Source organism: Zalophus californianus, chromosome 6, assembly GCF_009762305.2.
Source record: "Zalophus californianus isolate mZalCal1 chromosome 6, mZalCal1.pri.v2, whole genome shotgun sequence".
Lineage (NCBI taxonomy): Eukaryota > Metazoa > Chordata > Mammalia > Carnivora > Otariidae > Zalophus > Zalophus californianus.
In genome coordinates, this window is record NC_045600.1 from 141,549,623 (window position 1) to 141,563,155 (window position 13,533).

General features: G+C 49.7%; 1 protein-coding gene across 3 annotated transcripts in view; it reads right to left on the minus strand.

The window, feature by feature from the left end:
• The window catches only part of CRTC3 (CREB regulated transcription coactivator 3), a 96,226-nt gene that overhangs the window by 33,648 nt on the left and 49,045 nt on the right, over positions 1 to 13,533 (minus strand). For all 3 annotated transcript variants that reach the window (XM_027569685.2, XM_027569684.2, XM_027569686.2), the window contains exon 3: positions 5,758 to 5,877. In XM_027569685.2, coding sequence (XP_027425486.1) covers positions 5,758 to 5,877 — 120 coding nt within the window. The remainder of the gene's footprint in view (positions 1 to 5,757; positions 5,878 to 13,533) is intronic.

The following is a 13,533-nucleotide window of genomic DNA, read 5'->3' on the forward strand; positions in this document are numbered from 1 at the left end:
TAGAAAAGGTTCATTTCTTCTGCTGATTTCAGAAAGGTTCATTCAGGTGGCTCTGACTACTCCACCACACTGACAGGTCCTACAGAACAACCTCAGGATGGGGAAAATAGCCTTATTTGTAAACCTGAATTTACCATTAATTCAACAAACATTTTTGGAATGCCTACCAGCTGCTAGCAACCAAAGAGAAACGCAGGGTTTTCAGCAAGCCAGACCAGCTCCTAGACCACCCCCCGCCACCCCCTGGTCAGTTAGCCTACGTTAAAGACTTAAAGACGTTTCCACCTGCACCTCTGTATCTGCCCCACCCAATGCACTCCTTCCCAGCTCCTTTGCGACCTCCTCCTCTGCCTCCAATCCTGCCACTCCTGGAGGTCTGCGGCCTCGAAGCCTCTCCCCAAGGAGCTGCCGGGGCAAAGGGCCGCAGAATCGCTGGGTGCCCTGCAGCGGGGGCAGCCCCGGAGGCCGGAGACACTTGAGGCGGCGTGCTGAGGACACAGAGCCGGGACCACCCAAGCTCGCCTGGGTAGCCCCACCCCGGCCTCTGGCTCGAGGCGGCCCTGGGAGCGCAGCAAGTCACAAACCCAGACCCCCGGCTGCCAACAGCGCGCGGACCCCAAGTCTGAGTCTCCTGCTGCCCCTTCAGCTTCACAACAAAAGTACTTCAGCCTCCACCTGAAAGCCTCCCCCCTCCTCCCCCCTGGCGCCTCTGCCCCTTTTCTAGCCCACCCGCCCGTATTTCAGTATTTCCCTGACCGAGGTGCTCCCCAAGTGCCTACAGCTCTGGAGAGGAAACTCCTCCTCGTGTTCCTGCCTCAACCCAGCGACAAAGGGGCGCCCCTAACTCCTTCTCCACATGGGCAGCCGCAGAGGGAAGCTTCTTACTCACTCTTCCCCAAAGGAAGGGGAGTAGCTCTTCTGCTGATAAGACAGGACATCTGTTGGCCCACGTACCCATGGGTGGGGTCACTGAGCCACAGAAGCGCCAGAGAGTTCCACCCTGTCTCTTTTCTGTGCTCCCTGCCTCGTGGCTGGAGAGCACAGCCGGGCTTCTTCTTTCGGCTTCCTGTTCCCCTGTGGTAAGTGCACCTGGGGCAGGGCTCGGGACCGGCCTGCTGGAGGCAGTCTGGACGCCGGCCACGTTCTCTCCTAGCCTCGAGGACTCCGGGTTCTCCCGGGCCGGCCTTCGCGGGGCAGGCCTGTGACCTCCCGTGTAGCTGGCGGGGCGAGGGAACCCCGAGTCGGCTTGATAGAACCCGCCCACCAAGACGAGTTCCAGGGTCAGATTTAAAGACCTAAAGCTGGTCACAGTTTGGTTCCTTCCTCATTTCTCAACCAGGTCTTTGCCATCACGCTACTTCCTCTTGTCCTTGATTATCCAACTACGTCCCGCTAGAACACATCGTAAAATCAAATGTTAAGGGAAGTGTAGGAGCGGGGTCCTCTGGAGTCCTCCCGTGTACGAGAACGTCCTCCCGCTTCCCTCAGCACACGAGTGACAGCCAGACGGCATGGGCAATTCTGAAGTCTGACTCGGTTCCCCTGAAGACTCTACACCCCAGCCATTTCCTCGTCCTTCACGATGGAAATCACTGATGGGTATTAGGTAAAAATCAGGTGTTGTGATCAAATAAATTCTGTTAGTCCTGGGTGAAGAGACCGTTTCTTGACTGCAGGGCTTCTCGGAGCCCCAGCTTCGGCTGCGAAGCTCAGGGTGGGGGGACAGAGAGTAGTGTTTCCTCAAACCTAACAGGCCATGCGTGTCAAAGAAAGTGTTCTATAAACCAGTGCCCTAAAATTTTCATCTCATTGTATGAAAAGAATCAAAGCAAAGCCTGTTCCAAAGACGAAAGCCATTCCTAACTTTGGCCAGTCTTAATGCCTCTCTTCACGACTGTCCGTGCTGGTTTCCCAGATGCAATACACTCTTGAACCTTGTTGGGAATATAAATCAGAAATTTCTCAGACATTCACTCTTTTTTCTCTCTTTCTAAAAATACATTTAGGGGAAGGCATTTTCTATGATTCTTCATTGTGTCCCCTTCTTTCTCACTGCATTATCCACAGGGATAATACTTATGTTAATTGTTCAGAAATTCAGCAGGATGGGGTTTGGGACCCTTGTCTAATGCCCTCGAGGAGTGAAGAGGGCTGCTGAAGGCATGAGCGCTTGAAGAGCCTGTATTCTGAGTTCTCAAACCCAGGCCCCAGCCAGGGACCAGGCAGTGCCTCTCCTGTGCCCTGAGGGTGGCCCCAGGCCAGAGCCCAGAGGGACAGCATCCTGGTCTTTGCCTGTGGCGGCCACCCATGCCAGCAACAAAGCCCACGGCACTCGCCTTCTCGGAGGCCACGGCCGCCCACTGCAGAAGGAATCTCCCCAGCCCAAGCTCTGCTTGCTCTAGCTGCCCGCTCTGGGTGGAAGCCAGAATATTTATGAAACAATGTTCATTTTATGTATCATAGGACTGAACCCTTGTCTAGGCTGATCTGCCCCTTCTAAAATAACTTCCAAGCCAAGAAGCAGCTGTAAGAAGACAACTCTGGGGCGCCTGGGTGGCTCAGTCGTTAACCGTCTGCCTTCGGCTCAGGTCATGATCCCAGGGTCCTGGGATCGGGCCCCGCATCGGGCTCCCTGCTCCGCGGGAAGCCTGCTTCTCCCTCTCCCACTCCCCCTGCTCGTGTTCCCTCTCTCACTGTGTCTCTCTCTGTCAAATAAATAAATAAAATCTTAAAAAAAAAAAAAAAACAAGTCTGAATACATTTTTTCTCTTTGTCCTAACAAACTGTTCAAACCAGCGTTAACACTTGCAAAGGACAGAAGTGGGTAAGCGGCATTAGGGAGGTAACAGACACACACGTGAAAGGCCACCATTTAAAGCAAATTATTTCTAAATCAAATGAATGTGGCGTGAAAGGAAAGATGGAATCTAAGTTCTCCTGAATCTATTAGCATCTTCGACATAAAATCATCCCTCTCCTATATTTCATGGGACTCATGGTCCCTTGATTCTGCAGGAGAGATGTGCTGTCCATTTATGGACAGGCCTAAGCTTTTTTGAACGAGCAGATGTCCAGTCCCCAGGCCCCCAGCTAGATGCTTAGGAAGAGCATACGGAGAGACGTTTCAGACCTGTACCGTGTGATGATCTTTAATTTACGGGCATATTTAGTTTTTGCTTCCCCTCCCCTTTGGAGGTGACCTGCTTTTTGCTGTTGCTGTCAAAAGGTGACTCGTACATGGGGTCAAGTTACACCCTATCATACAGTGTAGTCACTCCTTCCGCGACTCTGCACAAGACATTCCCCCGGCCTGGAATGTTCCCTCTCCAGCTGTCTTCCTCTCTCTGTACCACTTACCACCATGTGCGGTCACTTGCCTTAATCATTGCTGTACTGTTTGCTGGCTGTCCCCTCCCCCAGACTGTAAACCCATGAAGGCAGGGACATGTCTTATTCACCATCGAGTGTCCTGTGCTTAGAACAGTACAGGGCCACCTGGGTGGCTCAGGCGGGTTGAGAGTCTGCCTTCGGCTCAGGTCGTGATCCCAGGATCCTGGGATCGAGCCCCGTGTCGGGCTCCCTGCTCAGCCGGCAGCCTGCTTCTCCCTCTGCCTCTCCCCCTGCTCGTGCTCCCTCTCAAATAAATAAATAAAATCTTAAAAAAAAAAAAAAAAAAGAACAGTACTTCTACAGAGAAGAGACACTGTAGCTGTCTGCTGAACACATGAATGCATTATCCCCTTACCTGCTGCTTCTTCAAGCCTCAGATTTACCTCCAGGATGCCTTCTCCGGCCAACACTGGTCCAGGCTGCCCCTCCTATGAGCTCGTGCAGCCCGCGTGGTCCCGGCTGCAACTCAGCACACTGTGCTGTGATCTCCGAGAGCGCCGTGAGGGCAGGGAGCCTATCATGCTCGCCGTTACACCTACAGGGTCGGAGCGGGGCCTGACACTGGTGGACACCTAAATTATTTTTCCGTGAACGAGTACCTTCCTCGTCCTGTCACTTTCCTTCGACCCCCTCCTCTTCTAAGTCACTCCTTCAGTTAGAAAAGCAGTGAGCACATGTCAGTACTGAGACCACACTTGCTGCAAAGAGGATCTGAGATAGCTACAAACAGGTATTTATAAATATGCCACGTACATATTATCATATTTAGAGAGAACACCTACAGGAGAAAAAGAGAATGGAGAATTGGAGAAAGATATATTGTTAAATCAGGCAAAGAAACACTCAAAGCCTTTTGCTTGAAAACTCCCAGCCATCTGGACAACGGTCTGATGTACTCAGTCCATCCACACGTGTGCACTAGCGGAAGAATCAGCTGGATTCCATGGAAGTTAGGACAGTTCCAGAGCGAACCCAAGGACTCAGTCGTCATCCCCACCGTCCCGGACCAGTGGTCACGAAATCCACGAAGACTACAAGTCAGCGTCTCTCACGGACCAAAGTGCTGTGTTCCCGGGGTCACTCTCCCTGCCTCCAAATGGAAGACAGCAAGAAACGGGGGTGGGGGAGGCAAGAGAGGTCCTGGCTCCCTTGGTGGGTCCTACAACTCCTCCCACAGGGCCTCTCTTGACGGGGCGGCGGGGGGGGCGGGGGGGGGGACCTGGGCCGACCCACCGAGTGGTGCCCTGAGGGGAGAGGCCCAGGCCGGGGCTCAGCTTGCCCCGGGGCTCAGTCTGTGCCCTTCCAACCTCAGCAGTGGAATCTCAGACAAGTGACTTTGACGCGCAGTTTCCTCCTTGGAAAACGGAGGTTAAAAAAAAAAAACAAAACGAACTACTCAGTGAGTTTTGAGGACTACGTGACGCATCAATTGCCCAGCACAGTGCCTGGCATGGGTAGGTGCTCAGCAAACATGCGTGCCCTCCCCCCACTTCCTGGTTTCTCGTGAAGCCAGCTCTACCATCACTGCCAGGAACTCGGCTCTGCAGTAACACTCGCCCCGCCTTCCTGTGCCCCCCCCCCCCCCCCCCCCCCCGTGAGGAGCGTGCAGGGAGAGCACCAGCCTTCCTGGCACACTGCTTCTCTGTCCTCTCCCACAAAACCTCCACAAAACCCAGCTCAGTCCTGTGTCCCTGAAGCCCTGAGCACAGAGCTGGTGTTCCAGCGGGTGACCTCCGCCCACCCCCCCGCGGCCCTGGCCCCCAGTTAAACGAAATTGCCAGGGGAACTCACAATCTCCTTCTCCTTATTCCTACTTAACAGCATAGGATTTGGCGGATGGACAGTGTAAGAATTTTCCTAACTACCAGCTTTATATCTCAGGTGTCCTTTGCTGAGTTTGGAACTCAAAAAATAGAGAAGATCCTATGAAATTTCTTCTCTAAGTTCTAACGGCAGGTTACCAGGTCAACAGGAATAAAAATTAGTCACTTATCTGTCTCTCTGTTTGAGCTAGATAGACTAACTCTCTCTAACCTGGTTCAAAGTCAGGTTTAGCTCTGACCTGGCTGCTTTCTGAAGAAAATGCCGAGGAGGCCTTGCAACAGGGCTAGGTTACAGGTTGTTTATGTTCCGTCCCTTAACTCAACTCTATCAATGTTTTCATCAAGTAAATACCCGCGATGATCTTTCCAACTTTTAGCTGCAGAGATGTTTCTAGTTTCCAACTCATTTATTTTTATTGCCCCCATTCATCAGATAAAATGAAGGCTTTGAGGCCAAAGGGGAACTGTGGGGAAGATAAGTCCTGAAAACCTTTCAAACATTTCAAAAACTCATACCTCCCCCCCAGACAACGAAAAAGGATATTTGTCGTCCTGGCTTGTCCCCGGACCTTCGATGGAGAGGGTGGAAGCGGGTCCTGGATGGCCTCTCTACCAGCCCGTGGTGGCGGGTCCCCCGCACGCTATCAGCCTGGTGAAGGGAGGGCTGCCGAGAGAAGGGGTAGGAGTCGGCCCGTGACCGTGAAATTGCCATTCACCCTCAAGAACAACAACAGGGAACAACAGCAGATGAAAGGACCGACTTCAGGTTTCTACAGGTGTTCACGACTGGGCCTCGAGTCAAGGCAAATCCAACCACGTGGCACGTGGAGCTCTTCCTTAAGGGTTACAGAGCAATTTAAAACAGTCTTCTGGGGACGCCTGGGTGGCTCAGTTGGTTAAGCGACTGCCTTCGGCTCAGGTCATGATCCCGGAGTCCCGGGATCGAGTCCCACATCGGGCTCCCTGCTCGGCGGGGAGTCTGCTTCTCCCTCTGACCCTCTTCCCTCTCATGCTCTCTATCTCTCATTCTCTCTCTCAAATAAATAAATAAAATCTTAAAAAAAAAAAAGTGAATTAAAAAAAAAAATAAAACAGTCTTCTGTGTGTTAAGGTGAGAGCTGAAAGAATGATAATATTAAAAGCTGTCATAATTCAGAGGTGGGACTACGGGTTCATACATCACACCCCAGACACTCAGAAGTACACCTGAAATGCACAAGAAGCATATCTAAGACAGATAAGCTGGACACCTACAGACTGTGGACTACTTGTTCTGCAGAGAGTCTTTTTAAATTTTTGATTGAATTGACAATGTTTAAAAATTCCGGTTTGAGGCTTCCAGTGAACAACCCGAACCCCTTGGCCACGCCAGTCCCACATTCCCACACAGCAGAAGGGGCAGAAATTGAGAGCGGCTGCTTTCTCTGGGTGGGACACCCATTCTCAGGCTTTGAACGCTTACACCCGACCCCGGGATTGACTTACTATGTTAGCCCCTGCGTTAAGCAAAGAGAATACTACCTCAACACAAGTTGAAAATGTGCAACTCATTATTCCCCCAAATGGCACAAGTGAAAATATAAACAGATTCAGGGTAAATCCATGCTCAATAAATCCAAAGTCCTTTGTTAAGGAGGCTTAGGGTACATTTGTAACATTTTTGAGACTGGCACCATAAAAGGCAAGTTAGTTTTGGTTGTCGAAGACCAAACACTAGGCTGGGCCATTGTATCACACACATGATGTGTGGCGATGTGCACACACTATTCTGCAAGGGCTGTGTTTGTGAAACATATGAAAACAGATTTTCTTTTATGTAAATGGAATCATATATGAATAGTTAGCTTACTCTGAAAGGAATCACATAATGGAATATGTTTTTATAGGGGAGCTTCTTTTAGCTAAGAATTGGTCATTAATTTTTCTTTGTTAAACATACAGATTTTCTCACCCTGGATTTGGGGATGACTCCTATTTCTCCTCAGTGGGCTGATAAAATGTCTGGGCTGATTGAGTCTAACGGTTCTAATCTATTTTTACAACCTTAATCTGTTAACTCCTAAAATAAAGAGATCTTGGTGAGCAACAACTTCTGAGGGCCTGGAAGAGAGACAGCCATCGTGATGGATAAGCGGGCTGTTGATCTCAGACGATACAGCACACTCTTCCAGGGAGTGACAAGTTGAAATACCTTTGTAAATCAAGAGGATACATACCCACACTTTTTCAGAGCCTGTTTACACAGTAGACAGAAGGGACAGATGGCTGTGTTCCAGGATAAAAGGGAGGATTCTCTGGTAATGCAACCACTATTCACTACAGCGATGTTAAATGTACTTGAAAACACATTTTCACTGAGGAGTCTCAGAGCACAAATACTCCAGACTTGGCTCTCAGAGGCCAGCCTAGAGAGGTGGGGCTGAGAGTCTTTAGAAGGGGTTCCGAAAAAGCAGAAAAGTTCTTGGAACGTCTTACAGACTTCCTATGATACCCATATGTGCTATTTACACTTGCCTCTTCTGCATTCATCCCCATGGGCCCAAATCCTGTATTGCTACTTGGACTCAGTTGCGGGGGCAGGGGGGATGGTCTCTGCTAACATTTTAATTTTCTTCTCTTCCTCACTGTGGCACTACTGCAACTCTCTACCCCTGTGGTAGCTGATCTCCCTCCAAATGGTACTGAAATGAGCTCAATCTGGTGTTCAGTCAGGGAAGCCAGGGGCTGAAGTGGACTTGGAGCAAGGAAGCCCGTGAAACACTATGGTGTTAGGCTTGCTGAGAGCTAAGATTCTGTTATTTAAAAATGTATTTTTGGGGCGCCTGGGTGGCTCAGTCGGTTAAGCCTTCAACTCTTGGTTTCGGCTCAGGTCATGATACCAGGGTCGTGGGCTTGAGCCCTACATCGGGCTCTGTACTCAGTGGGGAGTCTACTTGGGACTCTCCCTCTCCCTCTCCCCCTGCTCGTGCTCACTCTTTTTCTTTCTCTAAAATAAAATACAATCTTAAAAAAAATGTATTTCTTAGGGCAACTTTAATACAAAAAGAAATAGAACCCTGGCACCCTGAAGGCCAAGTACATCATGCTTTCTGTTCCTTTTCAAGTTTTATTCAGCTTTTACAAGGCTTGTACCCACAGAGCACATCTATTTTCATGGTCTATATTCTGTACTCAACAGTATTTTGTAAACAGTTTTCTGGATACTCTATAACACTTATAGTTACTAATTCAGCAGGTGCTCAGTCCTTCACTTCTAACCTTCTAAGGCCCACCCTCCATGCTGCAGTTCAAAGAACATGTGATTTGGAGTCAAACGATTCCAGTCCAGAATCCCTTACTAACTAGCAAGTCACTTCACCTTATCTGTAAAGTGGAAATGATGCCGCTGATAACTTCCTCACAGGCTTGTTGAGAAAACGAAATTAGATCACGCGCATGAAAGCTGCCTTATCCCAGGGATACTGGGCGCTAGCAGCTGAAGTGTCCCCCCACCCCCACCCTAATTCACAGGTTGAAGCCCTAACCCCTGGTGTGACTGTCTGTGGACCCAAAACCTTCAGGAAGGTAAAGAAGGTGAAATGAGGTAATAAGGCTTTCATCTAATAGCACTGGGGTCCTTATAAGAGGAGAGGCCTCACCAGAAACCAACTCTGCTGACACCTTGATTTTGGACGTCCAGCCTCCAGAACTGTGAGAAAATAAAGGTCTGTTGTTTAAGCCATCAGGTCTGTGGTATTCTGTTAGGGCAGCCCAAGCCGACTATGACCACTGGGCATGAGCAGAGGATGCATGTCCAGGTGGGTGGATGCTGGGAAGCATCTTGTTAAAGGTGAGGCTACCCTACAGAGTCCCTTTATGGACCACAAGAGCAGCACCACTGTTAGGGGCTCACCCAGTACCCTGAGCCTCCCAAAGTATCCCCAAGGGACCTAGACCTTCGTTAGGCACCCATCTGCTGCCCATGCCAGGTCACCTCTGAAAGCTGCCACCTGGGGACGAAGGGCTGAAACGAACGTTGGCAGGGCCCTGTGACTGGCTTCGGCCAATGGCTCATGAGCAGACGTTGATATGAGTTTGTCCAAACAGAACCTCTCATACTCTTTTCCTGCTGCCATGAGAATTCCATGACCCAGACAGGGATGCTCCCTCGGCCTCTGAAGAAGGAGAAGAGACGTGGAGGAGAGCCACAACAGCAGCAAAGAGGAGTTTAAAAAAAAAAAAAAAAAAGTGTGCTCAAAGTCCCAGAGTTTGGGGAATAACCATTCCCCAAGCAAAGCTGACTAATACAATAGTGACAGCAGAGAGAGGCCTCAGTGAGACAGAGAGTCCTATATTTTTTGAAGAGCACCAAGAGGGGTGCCGAGTCAAAAGTGCCTGCAAATTGGTTCCTATGTGTTTTGAGGATGGCCTCAGGCTCGGACTCTGCCAAATGCCATCCTGTTTCGGAACACGGGACCCAGACACCAAATGAAGGCGAGAAAGCTTCTGTGCCTCCATCTACAAGAGCTCCTCCCCGTTGATGTCAGGGCGCCAGTGCTGGACTACCCACAGATAGACCAAGCACATGCTTAGGGCACCAGCAAGGCAAGGGCAACGCAGAAGGGGAAGGATCTACTTGAGAGGGTGCCCAATAACGTTCAAAGTATCATTGTGGGAAAAATCAGAATTGAGCTGGATTTCCTTTCCTTTTTGTCTTGGGATGGCTTAATGGTTTTTATTCTGAAATACATACACGGATGGGGGGTCCAATAATCTCTGCAGGGCCTGAGTCAGCACAAGTCTTCACACGGCCCCCTGGGCACTAGAAAGCAGACGGGAGCGGCACACCGGGGGGCAATGTTCTCAGTGGCAGCCCAAGATAATGCAGAGGTGCCCACGTCAGCAGCCTGACGATGAGGTTTGGCAGCAGGAGGCTCACCCAGGAACCTTAGCAGCGAAGGGGTAAGCTATCAAATTCTGCTTCACATTGTGACCTAACTGCCAGGGGCTGAGTGTGGGAAGAAAGGACAGAGTGGTCACCCGAGGCAGGGAAAGGTGGATTCTGGGCATCAGTCACCAAATCTGAGAGAAGGCAGACTGCGGTTGGAGCGCAGCCCGAACACCAAGGGTCCACAGACCTCAACAGTGAAGGGCAATGAGCGGGGTTCGGAGTGGGGGGCAGGGGGTCAGAGTGACTCCCGAGTTGGCTACAGCCAATTCTCACCAATTCTGTGGTTGGGCTTCGGGGGGAAGGAGGCATATCTTGAGTTCAAGGCGCTGCTGAGAACTGAATGTCCACGTGCACACAGCCCTGGTCTTGGGCTGCTGATTGTTTCTGCAAATATTTCCGTGTGGATGGCAAATTGGCTCAGGCGTGCAGGTGTTGGGATGGCTGCTGGGGGGAGGGTGGTGTGAAGGGGCCAGTACTGATGGAGAACTCTTTCTGAGATGAAACAGGATATCTAAATCTTCCAAAGAAGCAGAGTTGTGCATTTCCGGGGAGAAGTCCAGAGCCAATGGCATAGACGACAGAGCGCTCTGAGCACTCCCCCAGAGAACCGAGATCTCATTTAGGCATCTTTTGTGTGTAGGCACCCATCTGCTGCCCACCTCACATCACCTCGGAGAGCTGCAGCCTGGCATGAAGGGCTGAAAAGTTGCAGCTGACTTTCCTTACCTTTCTGAGGGGGAAAAACACTTCCTCCAATTAGACACTGCTGATCTATCCACGTGACCTATATTTGCATTAACCCTTTCAGCAAATGTACCACATTGTTGGCATATCAAGTTTGTGGTTAATTAGAAACCCCAGATCTTTCCACGTGACTAATAAGCCATAAGCAGATTCCTCCTAAGCCCTTGTTATGAAATGAGCTCAAGTCTGAGAGTGGGAGAGCTGTTTATTGTCAACTCCAGGAGATTATCATTATTGAAAGTATCCTACAGTATATTCTATATAGACACCTTCTGTTTATGCTACAGTATATTCTTTTTTCTAAGATTTTGTTTATTTGAGAGAGAGCATGAGCGGGGTAAGGGGCAGAGGCAGAAGCAGACTCCCCAATGATCAGGGAGCCTGATGTAGGGCTCGATCCCAGGACTCCGAGATCATGACCTGAGCTGAAGGCAGACGCTTAACCGACTAAGCCACCCAGGCACCCGGCTACAGTATATTCTTTACCCATGAAGGACCAAGTAGCACTTTTTTCTCGCTACAAAGATCAATTCTAGCTTTTGATGGTATTTCTATACGATGTTATTAAAAGAGGGAGAACTGGAGTGCCTGAGTGGCTCAGTCAGTTGGGTGTCTGCCTTCAGCTCAGGTCATGATCCCAGGGTCTTGGGATAGAGCCCTGCGTTGGGCTCCCCGCTCAGTGGGGAGTCTGCTTCTCTCTCTCTCCCTCTGCAGCTCCCCCTGCTTGTGCTCTCTCTCTCTCTGTCAAATAAATAAATAAAAATCTTAAAAAAAAGGGAGAACTATAATTTGCAAATTTTCTCAAGTGAAAAAGGATGACTAAATACATTTTTACATTGTAAGAAGCTTTAGTGAGGGGCACCCTGGGTGGCTCAGATGGTTAAGCGTCTGCCTTCGGCTCACGTCATGATCCCAGGGTCCTGGGATTGAGTCCCGCATCGGGCTCCCTGCTCCTTGGGAGCCTGCTTCTCCCTCTGCTTCTCTCTCTCTCTCCCTCTGTCTCTCATGAATAAATAAATAAAATCTTTAAAAAAAAAAAAAAGAAGCTTTAGTGAGTTTTTTAAAATGCATTTAAAAAAATAAATAAAAATGTACTTAAAACATGCACATGGGGTGCCTGGGTGGCTCAGTCGGTTAAGCATCCCACTCTTGATTTCGGCTCAGGTCATGATCTCAGGGGTCGTGAGATCAAGCCCCACATCAGGCTCTGCCCTGAGTGTGGAATTTGCTTAAGATTCTCTCTCCCTCTGCCCCTCCTACCCCAGCTCACACGCATGTGTGCGCTCTCTCTCAAAAAAATAAAAATGAAATAAAATAAAAACAAAACATGCAGAATACCAGGATGAAGCATGTAAACAGTTCCTTCGAAAAGCCTTGATCCAGAATATCCTAACCACAGCATCTTTACAAAGGGGTGCCCAAACGGTATTCAAACAGAAACAATTCTACGTAAGGCAACTTTCAATAGCTCCACTGGCACGCATGATGACTACAGATCAAGAAAAAAAAAAAAGATAAAACTCCTGTAAGAGAAGCATATGTTCTCCTGGAATACCACTGTCAACACTAGAAATACATCCTGGCAGGCAGCTTCGACAATACAGAGGATGTGCTCCGTGTGATGTCCCCGTTACCTTATGGTGTGAGGACAGGGGACTTGCCTAAACTACGGGTGACTTAGGCAGTAACCTCACCCATCTCAGCAGCGAACCAGGAAGCAAAGAAAGCCTCTAAGCAACAGAATCGGTTAAGAACCCCCAAGGGGTGGAGCGCCTGGGTGGCTCAGTTGGTTAAGTGTCTGCCTCTGGCTGAGGTCATGGTCCTGGAGTCTCGGGATTGAGTCCGGCATCGGGCTCCCTGCTCAGTGGGGAGTCTGCTTCTCTCTCTCTCCCTCTGCAGCTCCCCCTGCTTGTGCTCTCTCTCTAATAAAATAAAATCTTAAAAAAAAAAAAAGAACACCCAAGGGGAGCACTCAGAAGGGAGCCCCCTCAGGTCTTCCATCATGTCTTACCTGAGCCTAACAAACCGGGCCACCCCGTTTTCATGGGGAAGAGCAAGAGGAAGGAATGGGGGCTGCTGGCTCATTAGGGTGAGCTTCACAAGTAAAAGCAAAGGGACTGCTGACCCTACCAGCCCCCCAGCTCCATGCTTTCCTTCTCCAGATGAGAAACCAGGATCCAGAATGAGGAGGGGCTTTTCTCAAGGTGACACAGCTAGTAACAACTAGAAGCTTGAACTCGGGACCCTGAGCCTCCTGCAGGGTTGGACTCACCTCGCCATTTTGCCTCCTTGGCTAAGGAGCCTACATAAAATCAGTTGTTTTTGAGACTGTGAGTGGATTTTTGCTGGCACACCACAGAAAGAAAGTAAAAAGGTGAGAAATTTTCCAGATAAAATCACATCCTCGTAAATCTACTGAAGAGCTAAGATTTGATGAAAGGACACCAGCCCTGCTGGGATCTCGGACTGTCCTGCAGCATAAACAGCACACCTGCAACTTGCTATTGGACCCAGCAGTGCCAGCTGCAGTAGGTGTCGAACCTCGTATTTTATAAAAGGTTAGCTGAAAGTCCCAAGGCTATTTATTGACCATCCCACGCTTCCTCCTAGAGAATTAAGATGCTTCTTCAATCATTCTAAATTCCT